This window comes from Podarcis cretensis (genome assembly GCF_951804945.1).
Source record: "Podarcis cretensis genome assembly, chromosome: 2".
In the NCBI taxonomy this organism is placed as follows: domain Eukaryota; kingdom Metazoa; phylum Chordata; class Lepidosauria; order Squamata; family Lacertidae; genus Podarcis; species Podarcis cretensis.
The window spans coordinates 125,723,907-125,748,046 of record NC_137171.1 but is presented as its reverse complement, the minus strand read 5'-3'; the positions used below and the strand labels follow the sequence as shown (position 1 = coordinate 125,748,046).

The following is a 24,140-nucleotide window of genomic DNA, read 5'->3' as shown; positions in this document are numbered from 1 at the left end:
CCTTTGTGAGAGTCTGTGCGGAATACACTAAAACATGCCGGTTATTGTGTTCCTGATAGCCTTTCGTCTGGGCCCATCACGATGGCCATCAAGGTGATCACATCAGCTGGGAAGCTCTCCAGAGTACGTGACTGCCCGGTCAAAGGATTATGGCTGCCGTGCATCAGGTCACCCCCCTTCGATAGCCTTTGTAATATGGAGTAGAATAAAAGTGGTCCGATGAAAATCCGAGGTACGGCTGATTTTTGGCGAATTTATGAAGAATATTGTCCTTGTAGTTCAAAGTACTTTCACTTTTCGGAAGCAACTTGCTACATTTTGATTAGATCAGTCACGGTCAATTGAACTCGGAAACATTGTATTGAGAGCTGTCAAGAGGTGAGGGAAAAAGCGCTTGCAGCCTGCAGTACCAGCGTGGCTGCCGCAAGGGGCGCTGTTCGACAATGTTGATTGGCTGAGACGGCCGTTGTTTACCGTAAAGTTCAGGCGGCCGGTCTACTGGCAATAAAGATAGGGCGATGCGGAGCGCTATTTTGGAAAGCTGTCAGGTTCGCGCTTCCTTATTTACGGAAGGCTTTCCTTAAGAGATGGCCCTCTAAAGGAACATCTCTAGGGTTAGAGGGGGAGATACGTGTGTGTGAGTATGGTGCTTGTGTGAAACACGTGTTAAGGGGGGGGGTGATTTCCGGCGACAGTTCCCCCCTTTGGAGATAAGATTGCGAAGGTGGGGAAAACCGCGCAATCCTTCTCTCCGCACAAATCAATAAAAGTTTGACATGTCATACCTAGTGTCCGGATTCTGGAAGTCCTTCAGGGGTCCCATTTCGATGGAGGTGGACTGGGTTCCGGGTGCTGGCGGTCTATAGGTGGCAGTCGACCGCGGGTGAAGGATTGAAGGGCAAAAGCCGCAGGTTTGACAGCACATCGGGAAGCAGTGGATTGCGCAGCAAAAGACAGCAATGCAGATGGTTACAGTGATCAGGATCAGAAGTCCGTTTCCAAGGAGCTGTTTTATCCAGTCAGACCCCGGTAGCCAGCTCCACAGCTGGCTATCTGACAATCCTTCATGTTGTATATCTTTAAGCTCGTCGGTTAGTTTATGGATGTTATTAAGGTGTCCCGTAATATTGAGGGTTTGATCGGACACGTGTGTACAGCACTCAGTTCCAACAAGGGCACAAACGCCTCCTGTCGAGGCGAGAACGTAGTCCAAAGCAAGGCGGTTCTGTATCGCAGTCTGCCTGACTTCCGTTAATTCCGTCAGGATAGATTGAGTGGCGGCATTGGACTCCTCCATGAAATTTAGTAGGATGTCCGTTAATTTAAGGATGTCGACGTGGTTGGAGCCAGCTCCATACGCGGGAAAGAGAGCTCGACCATAAGTTTCGCTATTAGCTGCCACATCGGAGAGTTGTGATAAGTCCTTTGCCCTCTTATTGCGTCTCCTCCCGGGGGGTAGATCTTGTGTGACCCGAACCCCAGGCAAAATTAGTCCGAGGTAGCAAGTGCCACGGGAATGGGGGCTGGCCCACGTGTATCCGCGGTGGCCACAAACCCAGAACAACCCCTGTAGGCACGAGTTTATGCGGCCAGTGAGGAAGGTGCGGAAGAAACACCGGGAGGCCGGGGAGGGACTCCAGGAGTCAGGTAAGCTCATTACGCGTTTCCATGCAGACATTAAGGTGGGGTGAATAGAGGGGTTGTCCTGGTGCCATAGGGTAATCCTGCCATTTAGAGCAATATCAATGGTGTACTTACAGGTGCTCTCTCCGATGGGCTTGTCATTTCCGCTGAACTTCCGGCAGAGGTCACCCGTTGTGGGTCCGGTTAGGTAGATGTATTGATGGGTCAAGTTCACGGCAGTCAGGTTCCAGGATTGTACGTCAGCGGAGAGATGTTGTTGTAGGGTGAGGGGTACTCCAAGAAATGGTAGGCCGCTGTGGAGGTGTGCGGGAGCATTGGCACAAATCCAGCACTCATTGGTCGTTGTCTGTTTCGCAATTTGAGAGATCAGTTTTACGTAGGTGTTGGAGTGCCAAGTGGATAACAAATCATTACTGTCGGGGTTTTCGGATATTGACAGTTCCCCCCTTTGTCGAGGTGCAGTACCGGGGGGGTGGAGAGGGTCTTGGCGGAGTAGGTAAGTGAGGTTTGTAGTAAGACCACCACATCTTTGGGGTCCGGTAGTGTCCCACTCTGCTGAAGATGTAAGGGAGTGATGCCAGCCTTCTAGGTATGCTTTCCCGTCCCAAGCGGAGGCGAGTCCGATGTCCCAGACGCAGCAGTACCTGCGCAGGCAAACTCCCTGTAGGATGGTTTGGCGGGGAGTGGAATCAACTCGTTGACAGTAAAACCCATGGATCAGGTGATCTGTGGGGTGATTTCGGTCAGTATAGACTGAGTCACCGCCGCCATTGTCTAGAAGTGTCCAGTTTAGAGTTTGTTTGGGTGTACCGTCAGAAAAAAGTACGTAAGAGCCATTGAGGCAGTGGGCTCGGTTCCAAGGGCCATCTTTAGTGAGGATTAGTTTGCCAAGTGGTAGGTATGAGGGTGAGCGAATGAAAAGTTCCCACGTTTGGTGAATAGCGAGGGTTGGTAGTATGGAATGTCGAAGGAGAACGCGGGTTTCAGGTAAGCAGAAATCAAAATCTCCTAGGCGGTCGGGCGTCCCTCTTTTTACCATATCAACAATTCCGAAGTCTAGATATTTGTATTCCATTTGTAATCCAGGGCATGAGTCGTGTGTGGTCATGGTGTTATGAGAAAGAGTCGAGGTAATAGAGAGAAAGAGGAGGGTGGGTATGGTGATTATCATTGTAAATAGCGTTTGTTGTCAGGTTGTGGAGCTGTCCAATGGAGCTGTCAAATTGTAGAGCTGTCAAACGGAGCTGTCAAAGTGCGGAGCTGTCAAACTGTAGAGCTGTCAAACGGAGCTGTCAGAGTGTGGAGCTGTCAAAATGTAGAGCTGTCAAACGGAGCTGTCAAAGTGCGGAGCTGTCAAAATGTAGAGCTGTCAAACTGGGTGTGTCTTAGAAAGTCTGAGGCGTATTGGGGGTTGGTCGTCCTGGGTGGCTGATGTGATTATTTCGGAGGTCCAATGGGCTGATGTATATGGTGGGTGAGGTTCGGTCTGTTGGGCTCGATTCGTGCCCCGATCTGGTCCGGTCTGTTGGGCTCGATTCGTGCCCCGATCTGGTCCGGTCTGTTGGGCTCGATTCGCGCCCCGATCTGGTCCGGTCTGTTGGGCTCGATTTGTGCCCCGATCTGGTCCGGTCTGTTGGTCTTCCTCTATCTCAGTGTCGTCATCTACCGGTTTGCCTGGGACGCAGCAGGGGGAGTCGTCTGAGGCAGGTTCGGGTGGCAAAGCAGGCTTGCAGCGAGTGTGATGCAACCAGGCTGTCTTTTCAGCTACCTTAATAGAAGTTGGAGTGGTTAAAAGTACTTGGTAGGGGCCCTCCCAGATGGGCTGTAGGGGTACCTTATGGTAAGTTTTTGCCAGTATCCAATCCCCTGGTTGGTACGGGTGGATATTCTCATCTAAGGGAATGTTTTGGCCTGAGGCGGCGTATTTGTGGAGAAGAATGAGTTGTTGCTGGAGCTGTATTACGTATTTAGTTAATTCTGACTCGCCCACTTCTAGCTCTGAGGTAGGAAACTGGGTATTGTACACTGGGGAGGGTCTTCCGAATAGTAATTCATAGGGGGATAATTTGAGGCTTCCACGGGGGCATGCTCTTAAGTTATGGAGGACTAGTGGCATGGCGTTGACCCATTTGATGCCAGTGTCTTTACAAAGTTTTCCGAGCTGCGTTTTAAGCTGTTGATTCATTCTTTCGACCTGTCCTGAGGAAGGTGGATGGTATGGGGTATGTAGCTTCCATTTAATTCCGAGGGCACTGGCAACCTGTTGAGTTATGTCGGATGTGAAATGTGAGCCCCTATCGCTGTCTATGTGTCGGGGAACTCCAAAGCGGGGTATGATCTCTTGTAATAGAATCTTTGCAACAATGTGGGCAGTTGCTCTGCGAGTGGGGAAACATTCGACCCACCCGGTCAACTGGTCGATGATTACCAAGGCATGCTTGTAGCCTAGGCAGGGTGGTAGGTCTATAAAATCTATCTGAAGACTTTCGAATGGGACAAAAGCCCATGGTCTGGCCCCTGGTGGACATCTGGCGGTATGTTTTGGGTTAAAGCTCTGGCAAGTATGGCAATTCTTTACAGCAGCTTTAGCGGCGAGGGCAAGACCTGGGGCATACCAGCAGCGTTGCATTGTGTCTATAAGGTTGTCTCTGCCCCAGTGGGTACGTTGGTGTAGGACTCTCAAATGTTTGGGTACCCATAGTCTGGGCATTATGAGCCTTCCGTCTGGGAAGTACCAAACGCCATTTTCTAAGTGGGCCCCTTGTTCCTCCCATCTTTTAACCTCCTCTGGGGTCGCAGTTTTGTACATCTTTGTGAAATCTATGTCTGATAAAACTTGTGGTCCCTGGAACTCATTGTCTGCAGAGAAGGGTTGAAGGGCTGCCTCCTGTGCCGCGCTGTCAGCGCGTCGGTTCCCTGTTGAGACTGAGTCTCTCCCTTTCGTATGTGCCTTACAATGTACTACTGCTATGGCTTCAGGAAGGTGTATAGAGTTCATGAGACGCTGTACCAGGGTAGCATGTGCAATTTGGGTCCCTGCTGCAGTCAAGAAACCCCTTTGCAACCAGATCTGGCCCGTGGCGTGAACTAACCCGAAGCAATATTTTGAATCTGTGTAGATGGTAATTCTTTGCCCTGCCCCTAATTCACAAGCTCTGATTAGGGCGATTAGTTCAGCCGCTTGCGCACTGTATTTGGCATGGACAGGTCGTGCTTCTAAGATCTCGCTGTCAGTGACTATGGCATATCCACTCTTTCGTTCCCCTCCCACAACCTTGGAGCTTCCATCTGTATACAGGATGAGGTCAGGGTCTGTTAAAGGAAGGTAGTCAAGATCTTCCCGTGGTTTTTCCACATGGCGGACTATTTGAGAACAGTCGTGATGTGGGGTGCCGTCGTCAGGGAGGGGCAGGAGGGTTGCAGGGTTGAGAGAATTTACTCTTTTTATGGTGACATTTGAGGGACTGAGGAGGATGGCCTCGTATCTGTTTAAGCGTTGTATTGTGAAGCGTTGACATCCTTGTAAGCTAAGGAGGGTAGCGACAGCATGGGGAACGTTCACGGTTAGTTCGTGTCCTAGGACAGTTTCCTGCGCTTTTTCTAGCAGCAGGGCTGCAGCTGCTACAGCTCTAAGGCACCCCACGTTTCCTAGTACAGTAGTGTCCAACTGAAGGCTATAATAGGCGACGGGCCTATTCCTTCCTTGAAATTGCTGCGTGAGGACACCCGAAGCGACTCCCTTATTTTCGTGCACATATAGAGAAAAGGGTAGTCTGTAGTCCGGGAGTCCGAGGGCAGGTGAGGTTCTCAATTCTCTTTTAATAGTTTCAAAGGCTTCAAGCGCCTCTGCAGACCATTGTAGTTGATCAGGGGCATTGTCATGTGTCATTGCTGTAAGGGGGCGGGTGAATTCTCCGTAGCGCGGAATCCATGCTCGGCAGAACCCGCTCATTCCGATGAAACCTCGGAGTTGTCTCTTAGTCTTTGGTAGGGGTAATTTGGTTATCGCCTCAATTCTGTCTGTAGTTAGTGCCCGGGTGCCCTCTCCTAGGATGTGGCCAAGATATTTAACTTCCTTTTTACAATATTGTATCTTTTTCGGGGATACTTTATGTCCTTTTTGTGCTAGTATGTTTAGGAGAGCTATAGTATCCCTTTTGCAGGATTCCAGATCCCGTGCACAGAGTAAAATGTCGTCAACGTAAAGCCTCAGGGCAGAACCTCCGGGTAGGTTTACGTCCGACAAATCCTGATGTAGTATAGATGAGAAGATGGCCGGGGATTCTACATATCCTTGGGGTAAGCGGGTCCACGTTAGTTGCCCTGTCTGCCATGTGAAAGCGAAGAGGAATTGGCTTTCCGGGTGCACGGGGATGCTGAAGAAGGCAGAACATAGGTCTATGACGGAATAGACCACAGTTCCCTCTGAGATGGTGCTTAAAAGATGGTGCGGATTCGCGACTACAGCATGTCTAGGGATGACAAAGGAATTCACGAGCCTGAGGTCCTGTACCAAGCGCCATTTGGTGGGATTTGTATTGGGCTTTTTGACGGGAAGAAGGGGGGTATTACAAGGAGAGGCACATGAGACTAAAACTCCCATCCTCAAGAATTCCTCGATCATCGGGGTCAGTCCGTCTATGGCGTCTGGAGGAAGTGGGTATTGCTTGGTGCAGGGGAATGGTAAATCCTTCCTGTAGTTGATCTTTACTGGTATTGCGGACTTTAGGAGTCCGACGGAGGTCGACTCGGTTCCCCATAGGGAAGGGGAAACGCTATTTAGTAATTCGGGTGGAAGATCAATGGGTGTAGTGTGGACTTCCTGTAGGACCCCTTGAAAACTGAAGAGGGATTCATTTGGCATGTGTAAATAAATCCCTTCTTGGCCACATTGTATGGTGGCGTTTAATTTACAGAGCAGATCCCTCCCCAAGAGGTTGACAGGGCTAGATGTCAGTAAGAAGGTGTGCTTAACAGATAGAGGTCCAACGGAAACTTTTGCAGGCTTGGAAAGAGGGCAGTTTCGGGGAATTCCATCCAGTCCCATTACGGTTCTGGTTTCTTCCCCGGGGATCAAATGGCTGTTAGTGAGGGTGGAATAAGTGGCTCCCGTATCTAAGAGGCAATCGTAAGATTGGCCATCGATTTGCATAGTGCAGATCGGATCGGAGGAGGATAGTTGCAAGACGGGGCAAAGAAAGGGGAAAGAGGCGGGATCTGCTTCTAGTTGTCAATGCGACTTATACTCGTCTATCACCATTTCATGGGCTGGATCAATGGTGCGGTTTTCCGGCTTGAAGGGATTTATTGGATCTTGAGTGGGGTTCCTGGGTCTAGGTTGTGGAGGGGGTGGACCCGCCCGATGTGGCGGCTGGGTTCTAGGTGGAATATATCCATATGAGGTGTCTGATCCTCTGGGTCTGGGGTAGACAGGGTCCCGATAATCCGTTCTGTAAGTTTTTGTGTCTCCATACTCTGGTCCTGCAGTGTCAGTTAGGAGGGGGCAAAATTTCCTTATGTGTCCTCTTTCTTCGCATTTGTAGCAAATACGTTTGTCTCGGAAGTCAGGTCCCCTTTGGTTGCTTCTGTCTTTGTAAAGGGGGACCCCTCCTGCATAAGCTAATACTCGCGGAGAGTCGGGCCTCTGATCTTTCTTTCTCCGCTCGTCCCTTGAATTAAAGACTGACTTGGCGATGGAAAGAATTTCAGTTATAGTTTTTCCATCATATCCCAGGTGTGAGTTTAGGGCCTTCCGTATATCTGCCGTTGCTTGGTCTTTGAAGAAGCCTTTTACTATGACTTCATGTTGGGGGCTCTCCGGGTCTATCCCGCCCCAGGTTTTAATTGCAGATACCAAGCGGGAGTAATAGTCGGACGGGTGTTCTTCTGGCCCTTGCAGAATGGCTTGGACTTTTGTCCAGTTTACGGTTCGCTGACCAGCAGCTTTGATTCCATCTAAGATGGCCTTTTTAAAAATCTTTAATCCCCATATCCCGTCAGTGGTGTTATAATCCCAGTCCGGATCATTAAGGATCGTCTGGGCGGTTAGAGGGGCCATGGAGGCAGGACGATTTGGCTGGTAGTCTTCTCGGGTTAGAGCCTCCCCCGCCTTTGCTAGTATTTCTCTCTTTTCTGCCTCATTAAAAAGGGCCCCTAGCAGCATGTGCACATCTGCCCAAGTGGGGTTGTGAGTGGAGAAGATGGTGGCCACCTGACGGTGGCATTTGTCAGGGTCATCTCTTAAGGAGGGCATCTTGTCAGACCAGTTCATCAAGTCCGAAGTAAGAAACGGCTGATGAGTAAAAACCATGCGGGGTGGGTCTCCTGCCCTGACTGGGGGTATGGGTAATGCTCGCAGAGGGAAAGCGCCCTCTATGTCTCCGTTTTGCGGAGTATCCTTGTTTCTAGTCCTGCTGGAGACGGGTCCCTCTCTTCCTCCGTTAAGGAGTTGCCCGTTGAGTAAGGGTTCAAGGCCCAAGTCTGCTGGGCCTTCCCTTAAGTTGTGTATATTTGAGGGTGGGTTGGACGGCGAGGTATTCAGGATGTTTTGAGGATGGGCAGTAGCGGGTGGGATGGTTACGCCTTCTCTTAGTCCCGCACCTTGGGAAGGGGTAGCATCGGGTGGATTTGTTACGGCTTCCCTTAGTCCCGCGCCCCCTCCTCCAGCTTCTGTTCTGTCACCTGCCCCAGGTCCTGGCGGTCGGGGAGCCCGTGGTTCGGGGTAGTAGAAAGGAACGAGGGTCCTTTCCAGCTATTCCTCCTGGGTTCTGATCTCATCATAGGGAGGGGGTCCGTTGGGTTTTAAAACAGCCATTTGACGGGCAATTTGGGCTTGCTGCCGTTGAAATAGTTCGCGGGCTTCGACAAAGACATTTAGGTAGTATAGTTGACGGGGCTTCTCGTCAGCTAAATAGGACTTAAGTGCTTGCATTCTTGTGAGGTTAAAGGAACCATGAGGTGGCCATTTAGAAAGTGGTTCCAGGTGGTGGGTGAAGGCAACCCACGAGACGTTACAGAGATCCCTCAGTTTAGATTTTGAGAGTCCCTTTCTCCCTCTCAATTCCTTCCAGTTGAGGAGGACAAATTGCAGAGGGGTATCGGAGTCCTCTCTAGAGCAGAAAGGCTTCATAGAAGCCTTGTCGCCAGGAGGAGTCCAGTCAGAGTGTTGGGAAGCGTGGGCTCCCATTTCTTTATCCTACAAAATGGGGTTTCGCTAGCGGCACGTCCTACAGACTAAAGGATAGTCGGACAGGAAATGGGGAGAGAGAAAAAAGGAAAAAAAAGAAAGAAAAAGAAGGAGGGGGGTGGAGAGAAGGCAGAGAAATAGTTTTTTTTTTGTTTTGTTTTGTTTTTTTTTTTTTCAGTAATTAAGGTACCTCGGTTTATCCCTATAGAGCTTAATCTCGTCTACTATTGAACCGTAATTAATCTCACATTCACAACTCTCAAACATCAGCCTTGAACTCACGGGTCTCTCTCTTTACCCGATACACAAACACAAATCCTAGAGTTTCACCGCAGTACTGCTTACACAACTGGTCCTAGTGTGGGGCCCCAATCCGTGAGCCGCCCCTTCTACCCTTCACGACAGCCTCCTGCCTAGCCGTTGTGACTAAGTTCGGAGCCCCTACTGAACGCTTGCGCAGTGCAATGCCAGATTGGGGTCCGAGAAAATGAAAGTTTGGAAAGGAAACAAATGACCTTGCGTTCTCACGTACCCGGGTCATCCCTAACAAAGGTCGCCGGGCAGGAGGGGCGGCTTCATTTGCATGATTAGAGGAGAGAGAGAGGAGAGAGTGCTTTGAAGGACGCCTCTGGACGACTCCGAGAGAGGGACGTCAGAGAAAAACGGTAAAGAGCCACGCTTTCCCGGACTCAATTCCAAGACGGAAAACGGGGGAGAAAAGGGATAGAGAGATAAGACGCTCCTGGACGACCCCGAGGGGGAACGTCGGAAAACAGTAAAGTACCACAATTTCCCCGGACACGTTCCGCGTAAGAAATTGGGGGGAGAGAAAGGGAAAGATGAGAGAGAGAGAGAGGAGAGAGAGAGGAGAGAGAGAGCTTTGAAGGACGCCTCTGGACGACTCCGAGAGAGGGACGTCAGAGAAAAACGGTAAAGAGCCACGCTTTCCCGGACTCAATTCCAAGACGGAAAACGGGGGAGAAAAGGGATAGAGAGATAAGACGTTCCTGGACGACCCCGAGGGGGAACGTCGGAAAACAGTAAAGTACCACAATTTCCCCGGATACGTTCCGCGTAAGAAATTGGGGGGAGAGAAAGGGAAAGATTTTGGCGTTCCTGGACGACCCCGAGGGGGAACGTCAGATAGTAAAGTTCCGCGACCTCCCTGGCCACTTTCCGAAAGGGGAGGATCGGGGGAGAAAAGGATAAAGTTGAACGTTCCTGGCCGACCCCGAGAGGGAACGTCGGAAATGAAAGAAGGAAAGTCTGGCTGTCGTGAGGACGTTTATTTCCACCCGCCACCCAATGTGTTTTCTTCAAACCATACTCACGTTCGAAGATGTCCCCCGCAGATCCCGGGATCCTTTTCTTTTAGCCGGCTTTTACCTCGCCTTTGCTCTCTCTGGTCGGACTTCTGGTGACGGTTGATTACCGCCCGCAAAGAGGAGGCAGGGAGAGGAAGAAAAGGATCCCTGGGCTAAGGTTGCCCAGTGGCGCCCGATCCCCTCTATCTCCCCTCTCACCTCTGCAGGAGAACCAAGTGTCCCTGAGCACGGTCGCCAAAACTGTTACCGGAAAATCCGAGGGCTCTCTTGGACAAATGAAGACACCAACCAGAGCAATTCAGAGCAAAACAGCAGCCAGTAGGCTCGGTCTTTATTTAAGGAAAAGACTGTCGCGACAGGACTTCCACCGCCCACGAGGTGAAGCAAGATGGAAGCCCCGAACAAAGGACGACCCTAACTTTTATTAATTGCTAATCCCCCAAGCTACACCCCCAGAATTACATCATATTTACATCACGATTACATCAAAATTGGGAGGAGTCGAGGAGGGGTTACACAGGTAATCCGAGAGTCCTGACACCTGGCCGGAGCCCCCTCTCCCCATCCCACATGAGTCATTTTCAAAAACAAAAGAAGGGCGAGGTTTCCTGCCCCCTGAGGGGAAATCCTGGCCAGAGTCCTTTGTGAGAGTCTGTGCGGAATACACTAAAACATGCCGGTTATTGTGTTCCTGATAGCCTTTCGTCTGGGCCCATCACGATGGCCATCAAGGTGATCACATCAGCTGGGAAGCTCTCCAGAGTACGTGACTGCCCGGTCAAAGGATTATGGCTGCCGTGCATCAGGTCACCCCCCTTCGATAGCCTTTGTAATATGGAGTAGAATAAAAGTGGTCCGATGAAAATCCGAGGTACGGCTGATTTTTGGCGAATTTATGAAGAATATTGTCCTTGTAGTTCAAAGTACTTTCACTTTTCGGAAGCAACTTGCTACATTTTGATTAGATCAGTCACGGTCAATTGAACTCGGAAACATTGTATTGAGAGCTGTCAAGAGGTGAGGGAAAAAGCGCTTGCAGCCTGCAGTACCAGCGTGGCTGCCGCAAGGGGCGCTGTTCGACAATGTTGATTGGCTGAGACGGCCGTTGTTTACCGTAAAGTTCAGGCGGCCGGTCTACTGGCAATAAAGATAGGGCGATGCGGAGCGCTATTTTGGAAAGCTGTCAGGTTCGCGCTTCCTTATTTACGGAAGGCTTTCCTTAAGAGATGGCCCTCTAAAGGAACATCTCTAGGGTTAGAGGGGGAGATACGTGTGTGTGAGTATGGTGCTTGTGTGAAACACGTGTTAAGGGGGGGGGTGATTTCCGGCGACACCATGTTTTTAATATTCTGTTGGGAGCTGCCCAGAGTGGCTGGGGGAACCCAGCCAGATGAGCAGGGTGTAAATAATAAATTATTATTGTAGCTATTACTATTGGCCCATCTTTCAGAAATCTGTAGAAAGAGCAGGCGTACAGGAGGCTGAAAACAGAGTTAATCTGGAGCTGCTTCTCCCTCTGCCGGCACTGAGCATTTGCCCATGACATGATGAAGCGACAGCAGGTGCTGCAAGATGCCCACAGTTGGACTCTCGGCCTGAAAGTGAGATGCCTTTGACTGGACTTAAGCATCCAGGGAGAACCACCTTTTAGGGTTGTCTTCCATTAATGCTCTAAACCCCTTTCCAGGAGGAGGCTTTTCAAAAATGGGTGTGTGTGTGTGTGTTGTCTTTCGCAGCCTCTGCGCGGAACTGAACCCATGAATTTCTCACTAAATAAACGGGAATATAGAGCTTGCCGGCTGGGAAGGGCATTTCTGTTTGCAGGGAGGGGGAAGGGGATCTCCTGCCCCTCCCCCTCCCTCTGGGTCAATGAGCTCCGCTTCCTAGAGAGGCAGGAAGGGAGTTTTATGGGGGGGGAGGCAATTTGGAGGGGAGGGGTCTCCATCCTCATTCGCGGAAGAGAAGCGGGCTTGGAGAAGAGGAGAAAGAGGTGCCGCATATTTGGGGGTTATTTGGGGAGGGGGGTGGGAGATGGATTTGCTTTCCCTCCCCCTGAATCTACAAACAGGGCAGCTGGGAAAGGAGGCGGGAGGATTGCGGGGGGGGGGTGCAAAGAAAGCAGGGAGGGGCTCCGCTCTTTCCCTGTGGGAATCGGGGGGGGGGGCTGGATGCAGGCCATCCTGTTGCAAAGTGGGGATCCTCTCCCCCCAGGAGGGTTTGCATTGCAAGATCCTTTTCGAAGCGCAGAGATCAAAACAGGCTCCCATGGTGGGGGGAGGGGGGTGAAGACATTTGAGACGAACCACAAAAGGGTGCCCCCCCCAGTGGAACTTAATTACAAAGGGATTTGCAGCCCCACCCTGTGCATGTTGACTCAGCAGTCAGTCCTTCTCCGTTCAAAGGGGGGGGGCAGCCCCATTCCGCCTAGTGATGCTCCTCTCTGCTTGACACCCTCCATCTCCCTTCTCACTGCTGTCCCCCCATAGCAACCCCCAGGATCTGCCTCCTGCATCAGGGGGCCGGTCTGGGCGGTATGGGGGGGGGGCTGAGCTCCTCCAGGACCCTGACCTGCCCCCCTCCGAAATGTGCTGCTGAAGCCCCTGCCTCAGTGGGGCGGAGATCGGGAGGGCAAGCAGGGGGGAGGAAGTGGAAGCACCTAGAGAACAGAGTCGCCTCTGGATTGGGAGAGAGGGGGGAGATTTCGAATTGGGTGGGGGGTGACAGATGGACAAAGTCAAGGGAAATTGGCCTGAGGTGGTTCCTGAGTAAGAAAGAGGCTCACGTGAGAAGGAAACAAAAGGAAGCAATAATTTGCTTCTTGGGAAGGGGGTGGCCTTTTCAGAAATCCTAGTCTGGCTGGCTGAGGTTGCTTGGCACAAAGGAAAGAGCCCTGTTGGGTTTCCCATGTTGGGGGGGGTGCAGTTGGGGAGGGGCTGCTGTTCTGATTTTGTGCCCCAAAACTGGAGGGAAGAGGAACATTTTCCATTTCCTGAAGCATGAAAAAGCCCCTCATCAGTTTCCCTCCTACTTGGCAAATAGAAGGGGAAGAAATGGAGGCAGTGAGAGATTTTACTTTCTGGGGCTCCATGATCACTGCAGATGGTGACAGCAGTCATGAAATTAAAAGACGCCTGCTTCTTGGGAGAAAAGCAATGACAAACCTAGACAGCATCTTAAAAAGCAGAGACATCACCTTGCCAACAAAGGTCCGTATAGTTCAAGCTATGGTTTTCCCAGTAGTGATGTATGGAAGTGAGAGCTGGATCATAAAGAAGGCGGATCGCCGAAGAATTGATGCTTTTGAATTATGGTGCTGGAGGAGACTCTTGAGAGTCCCATGGACTGCAAGAAGATCAAACACATCCATTCTGAAGGAAATCAGCCCTGAGTGCTCACTGGAAGGACAGATTGTGAAGCTGAGGCTCCAAAACTTTGGCCACCTCATGAGAAGAGAAGACTCCCTGGAAAAGACCCTGATGTTGGGAAAGATGGAGGGCACAAGGAGAATGGGACGACAGAGGATGAGATGGTGGGACAGTGTTCTCGAAGCTTCCAGCATGAGTCTGACCAAACTGCGGGAGGCAGTGGAAGACAGGAGTGCCTGGCATGCTCTGGTCCATGGGGTCACGAAGAGGCGGACACGACTAAACGACTAAACAACAACAACACAACTATTTCATATATGTTTCACAATATGTTTTTGGATTTCACATTTGTAATTAGAATTTATGAGTATTGATTTATTAGTACTGGTATTTGTAATTTGTAAAAGGTATGCTGTCTGTGTAAATGTCTCCCACGCTAAATAAATCTGCCTTTCTATGAACCGCTGAGACCTCCGAGTATAGAGTGGAATATAAATTCAATTCTGTAATAATAATATTAATAATAATAATTTCTGCATTTTTCTTTTTAAAGACCCTGCATTGAAATGCATTGTGGCAACAACTGAGAGAGTCCCAGAAGTGGCCCTGTTTCCGCCTCCTACTCTGTCCTTTCCACTGGCAACACAATGGCCTCCGAGACCCCCTCTGAACGGTCTGTTCTTAAAGGTGGAGTGGAGAGAGGAGCCAGGCAGCTTCCTCAGGTAGGGAAAGAGCAATGGGAGCAGGGAAGAGGCACAGATGGGACCACCCAGCCTCCCTCTGTGTTGAGTGGGGATGATGGGGATCTAAGAGCAGCTCTGTTTTCTTCCTCTCATTCTTCCAGGCCCTCTTGACCTTTTTGGAGGTGGCTGTGTTTTTCACGGAGGAGGAGTGGGCTCTGCTGGATCCTGGCCAAAGAGCTCTGTACAAGGAAGTCATGGAGGAGAATTATGAGATGGTGGCCTCACTAGGTGAGGGCACATTTTTATTCTTCTTGGCTGTTAGACGTTGGAAGTGTAAAACTGCTGTTTGAGCCATTCATGTCGTGTCTTCTTCTTTGGCGAATCCTCGTAGTCAAGTCTTCCATGAACACGGTCTTAACGGTGTGTCTGTAAGTGACTGTGGAGTCAAATTCTGGATCCTTCCACAGTGGGGACATAGGTTTCCGGGCGGGAGTTACATCACAGTGAAGTTTTGCCAAACATGCTTTCCTCTTAGCTTGTTTCTCCCTTTTGTCCTGAGCCTTGTGATTCTTCAAAGTCCATGAAGCCTTTGGTAAAGCTATTTTCCAGTTGGCACTCTTGCAGGCCAGTGTTTTCTATGCCTATACTTCATTTTTTAAAAATTGGCTTGAGAGTATCTTGAAGCCTCTTTTGTTGTCCGAAGTGATGTTGAAGATTGTAGTTTATAGCAACACTGTACTTTTGTCAGTAGGTAACTCTTCAGAAGCTTATATTGTGGTGTGAATTCCCCCCAAAAAACCTACAAAGGGAAAATCTACAAAGAGACTCATAGGTTAATAATGGTGGCATGAGATTTCCTGGTCCACATCATTTATTAGCTTTTAATGGGCCAGCAGATACTTTATTGTCTTTGCCTCAAAAGATTAATATTGTTGTATATTTTTAGAGTCATATAAAATAATATCTGTGGTTACAAACCGTCCTTCTTGTGAAAGCTTCAGGTTACGTGCTCCGCTAACCTGGAAGTAGGTCTCCTGGCTGCGAACTTTGCCCCAGGATGCGAGCGGAATCGCCCCATTAGTGAAAGTGTGCCTCAGGTTAAGAACGGTTTCGAGTTGAGAATGGACCACTGGAACTAATTAAGTTCATAACCAGATGTACCACTGTATTACCACGAACTCCCATCTCTTGTGGGGGCGCAATTAGTGCCAACGCCTTCTGTCAAGAGTTTGGGTGTAATCCTTGACGCCTCCCTTGCTATGGAAGCGCAGGTTGCAGCTACAACAAAGGCGGCATTTTTCCATCTCCGCCAAGCTAAGCAGTTGGTCCCTTACCTCTCTTGCCCAGACCTAGCCACTGTGATCCATGCGACAGTCACCTCCAGGCTTGATTATTGTAACTCACTTTACTTGGGGCTGCCCTTGAAGCTGACCCCAAAACTTCAGTGGGTACAGAATGCTGTGACAAGACTCCTTACGGGGTCTTTGCCGCGGGATCACATTCATCCAGTGTTATAACAGCTGCACTGGCTCCCAGTTTTAACCTTTAAAGCCCTATACGGCCTAGGACCCTCTTACCTAAGGGACCATCTCTCCTGGTATGGCCCACGAAGGACCTTACAGTCTGCAAATAATAACATCCTGGAGATCCTGGGCCTCAGGGAGATTAGGCTGGCCAGGACCAGGGCCAAGGCCTTTTTGGCCTTGGCCCCGGTATGATGGAACGCTATGCCACAAGAGATCAGGGCCCTGCAGGATTTGACATCTTTCCGCAGGGCGTGTAAGACAGAGTTGTTGTGCCTGGCCTTTGATCACGGCTCAGCCTGTCTCCTTCTCTTTTTGTATATCAACTAGTACAAAAGAGGCCTCCCAGCATTTAAGATCAGCGTACACAGTTGGGCCTGATGAGCATTTACTGTTCCCAACACTAACCCTGTGGAAAGCCATCTAATTAGAATTTATTTTGATTCCGACCTGTTTTTAGGACGTAATATAATTATTGTTTGGTTTTATATCACTGTTATATATTTGATGTTAGCCGCCCTGAGCCCAGTCTAAGCTGGGGAGGGCAGGAAACAAATAAAAGTTTATTATTATTGTAATGGTTATAAGGGGTTGCTCGTGCGTAAGTTGCCGCCACTCCTGGCTAGGTTGCCTGGTTAAACCTGTTCTGGCTGGACAGCCCTTCACTTCGTGGCTGTTCAGTCGCTAGCAGAATCCATCAGTGGGCGTTTCTTGAACTTCTTCCAGCAAAGAAGTTCTTTGATGCCAAGTCTACGCCTACTTTCCCTGCGCGGAAGTCTTCTGCGCAGGGTGGGTGTGGGTAGTGGAGGACCCGTGCTCTCCCAGCTGGTCTCCAGCGAAGAGTCTTGGAGCCCCCTCGCCGATTCTCCCATCTGCCCTCCTCTATCCCTGGTGTTACGCTGATTTCCTTCCCCAACCAATGAGCTCCCTCTCTCCCTGCTGGGCCCCTCTCCAGCATCGCTTGAGAGCCTTGTCTCCACCTCTGGCTCCGATGTCAGTTCCCTGACAATTATTATTATTATTATTATTATTATTATTATTACTACTACTACTACTACTAATACAGCACTTATGTTTTACTTATTCCACATAGCAGAGACTCTGATACTCAAGTCTGAGCACATCTCGCTTGGAACAGAAAATTACAGGGATGTTGTCCTGGACCAATTGAGAGGTACATACTTCCACTTTGCTGTGAGACTGTAACTTTCTATGTCTCCTTTCAGTGTGTAGGAATATAAAAAGAGCCCTTTTGAATCAGAACGAGGGCCCATCTTTTCCAGCATCCTGGTGCAGGTTTAGGTGATGTGTACAGCTGGTTGGAATGTATCAGTGAGATATTACAGATCAGGGAGGAAGGAGAAAACTGAATACAGAGGTGCAGCATTTTCACAGGAGGGGGAAGATGGAGAAAGTGTCCCCCTCCAGAGGTTGCTGCACTACAACTCCCATCATCCCTGGTCATTGGCCATCTTTACTTGGGTTGATGGTACTTAGAGTCCAACCACATCTGGAGGGCCATAGATGCCTCAACTCAGCATAGAAGGTTCTCTTGGTGCTCAGTGTTACATGGGAGTTGAAGGTAGAACTGGATACTAAGGTTTCTTGAAACTATTTTCAGATTTCCTTTCCTTTCCTAAAACTTTGGTACATAGTAGAGGGAGGAATGCCGGAGGTGTTAAAATAGGAGAAGGTGTTGATTGGTCTTGCTGTGTCTTAAGATATCTGGTTCTCTTCCTTGAAGACCTAACAATATTTTCTTATCGCCCACTTTAAACCAGGTGATGGAGAAGGCAATCCGAATTTTGAGGGGCCATCTGTAAATTACTTCAGTTTGAGTGAAGACCTTAGCACACATCTACAAACTAACACAGAGGAGAAACCATTTAAATGTGTGGAGTGTGGAAAGGGCTTCAGACGGAATGGAACTCTTGCAATACATCTACGAATTCATACAGGGGAGAAACCCTTTAAATGTATGGAGTGTGGAAAGAGCTTCCGTCACAGTGTATCTCTCACAAAACACCAACAAATTCACAAAGGGGAGAAACCCTTTAAATGTACTGTGTGTGGAAGGAGCTTCAGACAGTGTTCACACCTTACTAAACATCAACGAACTCACACAGGGGAGAAACCATTTAAATGTATGGAGTGTGGAAAAAGCTTCAGTCACAGTGGAGATCTTAAAAGACATCTACAGACTCACACAGGGGAGAAACCATTTAAGTGTATGGAGTGTGGGAAGAGCTTCAGTGAAAATGGAAAACTTAACATACATCTACGAACTCATACAGGGGAAAAACCATTTAACTGTATGGAGTGTGGAAAGAGCTTCAGTGAAAGCGGAAATCTTAGTGTTCATCAACGAACTCACACAGGTGAGAAACCATTTAAATGTATGGAGTGTGGGAAGTGCTTCAGTGAGAATGGAACTCTTACAAGACATCTGCGAACTCACACAGGGGAGAAACCATATAAATGTGTGGCGTGTGGAATGTGCTTCATTTGTAGTTCGACACTCACTGTGCATCAGCAAAGTCACACCGGGGAGAAACCATTTAAATGTTTGGAGTGTGGCAAGTGTTTCCTTCAGTGCTCACACCTTACTATACATCAACGATATCACACAGGGGAGAAACCCTTTAAATGTATTGAGTGTGGAAGGAGCTTCAGACAGTGCTCACACCTTACTAGACACCAACGAACTCACACAGGGGAGAAACCATTTAAATGTATGGAATGTGGGAAGAGCTTCAGTCACAGTGGAGGTCTTACAACACATCTACAGACTCACACAGGGGAGAAACCATTTAAATGTATGGAGTGTGGCAAGAGCTTCAGTGAAAACGGAAAACTTACTATACATGTACGGACTCATACAGGGGAAAAACCATTTAAATGTATGGAGTGTGGAAAGAGCTTCAGCGAAAGCGGAAATCTTACCGTACATCAACGAATTCACACAGGGGAGAAACCGTTTAAATGTGAGGAGTGTGGGCAGAGCTTTAGTCGGAATGGAACTCTTACAACACATCTACGAATTCATACAGGGGAGAAACCATATAAATGTATGGAGTGTGGGCAGAGCTTCAGTGACAATGGATACCTTACTGTACATCAACGAACTCATACAGGGGAGAAACCATTTAGATGTATGGAGTGTGGGAAGTGCTTCAGTCACAGTGGAAACTTGAGACAACATCAGCGAATTCACACAGGGGAGAACCCATATAAATGTATGGAGTGTGGAAAGAGCTTCACTGAGAGTGGAACGCTTAGAAAACATCAACAGACTCACACAGGGGAGAAACCATATAAATGTATTGAATGTGGAAAGAGCTTCATCTGTAGTGGAACACTTAGAAATCATCAACGAACTCACACAAGGGAGTAACCATGTAAGAGTATGGAGTGTGGAAAGAACTTCAGTCCGAATATTCTTATTTTTTTTGCGACCCCACCACATGTGAAACTAAAGTGCTTCAGTTTAATAAAGTACATACAAGATGTTTACATACTCATAGGGGAGAAACCATTTAGGTGTATGGAGGGTAGAAAGTTTTCCCCTCAAGAGTTCACTTCTTCCTTCAGATGAACAGGTTCCTATAGGCAGAAATCAAATTTAAACGCATTCTGTGTATGTGATATTTTGGTGTTTCAATGTACAGTGGTGCCTTGCAAGACAAAAAGAATCCGTTCCGCGAGTCTCTTCGTCTAGCGGTTTTTTCGTCTTGCGAAGCAAGCCCATTGACGGCTTAGCGGATTAGCGCTATTAGCGGTTTAGCGGCTTTTAGCGGATAAGTGGCTTAGAAAAGGGGGGGGGGAAACCCGCAGGAACTCGCAAGACATTTTCGTCTTGCGAAGCAAGCCCATAGGAAATTCGTTTTGCGAAGCACTTTCAAAACTGAAAACTCTTTCATCTAGCGAGTTTTCCGTCTTGCGAGGCATTCGTCTTGCGGGGCACCCCTGTAAAGTTGTACTTTCGTGTAGTAAAGTAATGAAGGTAACGTCTCATAATACCTAGTAAAGTATAAGCTGCTTTGTATTGTTAGGGAGAAGGAGTGTGAATCTGGAGTTGTTGTGTTTAGTGATGATGGGTTGAGAGGCGGCTTAATTTTGGTCTTTGGTTGAGAGAGTTGGAAAAGTTGATGTTTGGAGTTAGGAATGGATAGTTGTGAAAGGGGAGTGTGAGATTCGTGGTGTTGCTTTGCAAAAAGAGTTGGTTAAACTGGTATTATAGGAACGGCGGCATGAGACGCATTGTTTTAACTGCAATAAAGCAACTAATAAGAAACAGGCTGAAAGCAACTTCTTATCTGCCTAAAGTAATCCTGAAGCCCTCGTAGATGGTCTATAGGTCATACATTAATAGTGCTGCAATGCCTCCTCATTCTGTGAAGAGCAAGGTCTTCAGAAAAAAACAGCTGGTGGCAGCAGGAGTAAAGGGGGTGTTTAGTGGAAGAGGCAGGAAAGTCTCAGCTCTTAGCTGTGCATCTTGCATGAGGTGGGAAGGTGGCAACAGGGCAGTGTGGGTCTAGAAGCAAGTGGCAGGTGGCATGAGAGGGTGTAAAACATCATTGGAAGCTCATGCCTGATTTTCCCCAAATTAGCACCCAGAGGGGAGAAACCACAGGAGAACTTCGTACAAATCCATGAACTGCCATAAGGCTGCAACCACCTCAGGGCATTTAAGACAGAGAGGCTCCCTCCACCTTTGCAACTGGGATTTAAGACATACCTATTATTACAGCAGGGACGCAGGTGGCGTTGTGGGTTAAACCACAGAGCCTAGGACTTGCCGATCAGAAGGTCGGTGGTTCGAATCTCCGCGACGGGGTGAGCTCCCTTTGCTCTGTCCCAGCTCCTGCCAACCTAGCAGTTCAAAAGCACATCAAAGTGCAAGTAGATAAATAGGTACCGCTCCGGTGGGAAGGTAAACAGCGTTTCCGTGCGCTGCTCTGGTTCGCCAGAAGCGGCTTAGTCATGCTGGCCACATGGCTCGGAAGCTGTAGGCTCCTTCGGCCAATAAAGTGAGTAAACGGCGTTTCCGTGCACTGCTCTGGTTCGCCAGAAGCAGCTTAGTCATGCTGGCCACATGACCCAGAAGCTGTACACTGGCTCCCTTGGCTAATAAAGCGAGATGAGCGTCACAACCCCAGAATTGGTCACGAGGACCTAATGGTCAGGGGGTCCCTTTACCTTTACCTTACTATTGCAGCCAACAAGAAACTTCCTTCCAAACAATAGGGCACAGGGAGGGATCCACATGTGTGAAATTAACCCTTACCTCTCCATCTGTGGCACAAACACAACTCAGTGGAAGAATGGAACAATTTTGGAAAGAAAAGATGCTGCAGGTACCAGTGAATCCCTTGGTTGGCCATTTTCACTCCTAAACATCATGTGGCTACCCCAGGGCTACTGCTTTTGTGACAAGCAATAATAATAATCATCATAATCATCTGATTGGGTTGACTCAGACACTCTGGACAACTTCCGACATAATAAAAACATCACAACATCAATTATTAAATGCTTCCTGATACAGAACTACGTGTTTGGAAATTTGTGTACAGTGCTACCTCTGGTTACTAACGGAATCCATTCCAGAAGTACGCTCGTAACTGGAAACCGTAACATGAGGCGTTCTTTCGCTAATGGTGCTTCCTGCTGCGTGCACGCTTCTGTCATGCGATTTTCGCTCACATCCTGGGGCAAAGTTCGCAACCAGGAGTGGCTACTTCCGGGGTGGCGGAGCTTGTAACCCGAAGCGTGCACAACCAGAGGCGTTTGCAACCAGAGGTACCACTGTAGCTGTTTATCTGTTTGACATCTGATGGGAGGCTGCCACCACCGAGAAGGCCCTCTGTCTGCTACCCTGTAATTTTCACAGTGAGGGAACTGCCAGAATAGGAGGACCTCATTGTCCAGGCTGGATGATGGGGGTGGAAACGCTCCTTCGGGTATACTGGGCCAAGGCTGTTTAGGCCAGCACCAACATTTTGAATTGTGCTCGTAAACATACAGGGAGCCAGTGAAGATACTTTAGGACCAGTGTTATATGGTCTCGGTGGCCACTCCCAGTCAATAGTGTGGCTGCCGCATTCTGAATTAGTTGTAGTTTCCGGGTCACCTTCAAAGGTAGCCCCAAGCAGTTCACATTGCAGTAGTGCACGTGGGAGGTAACTAGAGCATGCACCACTCTGGCAAGGCAGTCTGCAGGCAGGTGGGGTCTCAGGAATAAAGGGGGTGTTTAGTGGGAGAACCAGGAAAGACCCAATTACTCTCTGCATGTTTTGCACAACATGGGAAGGTGGTGCAGGGGAGTGTGGGAGCATCTCAAATCAAGCAGGCATGTGACAAGAGTGTGCAAAATGCTTTACTGTAGGCTCATTGCTAATTTCCCCCAAAATGAAACCCATGGGGAGAAACCATAAGGGGCTCACTCCAGGTAACCCGCGCCCCCCCCCGGGACCCACAGCACCATTCACACAACAGAAACTACCGTAGAGACAGGAAAAATCTCAAAAGTGGGGGGTCCACGACTTTGCTTTTGAAAAACAGCTTCTGCAGAACTTGCCCAGTTGGGAAAATCTGTCGTATAGAACTCAGTGGGAATTACTTCTGAATAAAAATCCTTCGGATTGAACAGGATGTTTACTCAGAAGTCAGTCCCACTCAATTCAATGGGGTTTACTCCCAGGTAACTGGTTCAAGACTAAAACAGTGTTTCTAAAGGGGGGGGGCATATGGATATTCCAAGGGGGTCACAGGTGAAGATCGTGTAAATGGGGGGGGGGTCAGGGCACGAGACTCGGTGGGGGGGGGCACAGAGGGAAGTGAGAAGTGAAGAAAGAAAAGCAGAGAAGTGCCCGTGCTTCGCAGTGGATTTATAAATAAAAACTATAAATAAAAAAAGGTCTGTGTACAAGCAAACATTTAAATAGCTACCTTTCTACCGTCAGGAGGGGAGAGGCAAAGGAAGGAAAGAAGGTCGGGAGGGGGCCATGGTTGGAAAAAGGCCGAGGGACACTAGACTCCATGACCGGGGACGCGGGGGGGGGGGTCCTTTCCCACTACATTCCTAGGTCTCTGATTGCGCGGGGGGGGTCACTCTGGATGAACGAACTCGCTTCCTAGATAGGCAGGAAGTGACGGAGCAGGGTGGGGGGGGAGTAGAGGCACTGTTGGAGGGGTGGGGTCTCCATGCACACCCCCGGAAGAGAAGGAGGCCTGCAAAGGAGGTGGGGAAAGGTGCAATATTTCGGATGGGGGTGATTTGGGGTGCAGGGAGGGAGAAGAATTTGCTTTTCTTCCACCTGAATCTACAGCCAGGGCAGGAGGAAGGGGGGAAGGTGGGGGGGGATGAAAGCAAGGAAGGTCTCCCCCCTTTCCCTCTGGGAATCAGGAGAGGCAACGTGCAATCGGCTGCAAGTTGGGGGGGGCGCCTCTCCCCCAAACAAGGTTTGCATTGCAGGATCCTCTTGGAAGCGGAGAGATCAACCAGACTCCGAAGTGGGGGAGACATTTTGCTTCCCGAGACGAACTAGAGAAGGGCTCTCCCCCCCCCCCACCCAGCCTGATTGGAATAGGGAACCAGTTGTGCCAGTTTCACCCCACGACCGTGGGTCCCCGGGGCTGTGGGTGCCATGCAGGGCCCCTTCATGGGGAAATGGGTGGGTGCTCAGGGACCCAGGGAGCTGGCTCCTATGCACTGAAAGGCACCAGCTGAAGCCCCCACCCCCATCTTAGACCCAGCCTCCTAACCCATTTTTATGTATTTCTTCACACTCAGCCTGGAACACCCCGCTCCGGAGCTTCCTGAGTAAGAAAGAGGCTGATTTGAGAAGGAAGCAAAAGGAAACAAGAATTTGCTTATCGGGAAGGGGGAGCCCCCCCCCCCAGCTCCCCTTTCAGAAATCCTAGTCTGGCCGGCTGAGGTTGCTTTGGCACAAAGGAAAGAGCCTTGTTGGGTTTCCCATGTTGGGGGTGCATTTGGGGGGGTGTCTGCTGTGCTGCTTTTGTGCCCCAAAACTGGAGGGATGAGGCGCATTTTCCATTTCCTGAAGCATGAAAAAGCACCCGTCGGTTTCCCTCCTGCTTGGCAAGGGAAAGGGGCCCATGGATGGCAGGATTTGAAAGTGATCAAGGTCTCAGGAGCCCTTTAAAAAGATTCAAGGCAAAGACTGGAGCAATTAAAAAAATGCCCCCTCCCCAGCTGGACTTGGGGGAAAAAGAGGGGGGATCCGTTTTTCATGCTTTTTCTTTCCAAAGAGAGGCTTCTCCAGATATCTTCTTGGGACTTTGTCGGAAAGGAGAATCAAAGGCCTGTCTTGCAGGATTGGCCCAGCGCAGAGGTGCTGAGGGACTTTCTCTGCCGGTTCTGGCAGCCTCACTCCTGCCTGGCCTCGTCC

At 49.4% G+C, this 24,140-nt stretch overlaps 1 protein-coding gene across 9 annotated transcripts in view; it reads left to right on the top strand.

Annotated features, from left to right (window-relative positions):
* Positions 1–24,140, top strand: part of LOC307206705 (uncharacterized protein) — an 83,316-nt gene that overhangs the window by 9,819 nt on the left and 49,357 nt on the right. The window contains exons 1-3 of one of the 9 annotated variants that reach the window (XM_079960054.1): positions 14,060–14,242; positions 14,365–14,491; positions 16,820–16,838. The exons of 1 other annotated variant lie outside the window; for it this stretch is intronic. In XM_079960054.1, coding sequence (XP_079816180.1) covers positions 14,168–14,242; positions 14,365–14,491; positions 16,820–16,838 — 221 coding nt within the window. In that variant the 5' untranslated portion in view covers positions 14,060–14,167. Of the gene's footprint in view, positions 1–14,059; positions 14,243–14,364; positions 14,492–16,819; positions 16,901–17,507; positions 19,394–22,904; positions 22,981–23,011; positions 23,191–24,140 lie in introns of those variants that run through there. 7 more of the 9 variants (XM_079960058.1, XM_079960057.1, XM_079960064.1 and 4 more) reach the window with 7 other exon arrangements.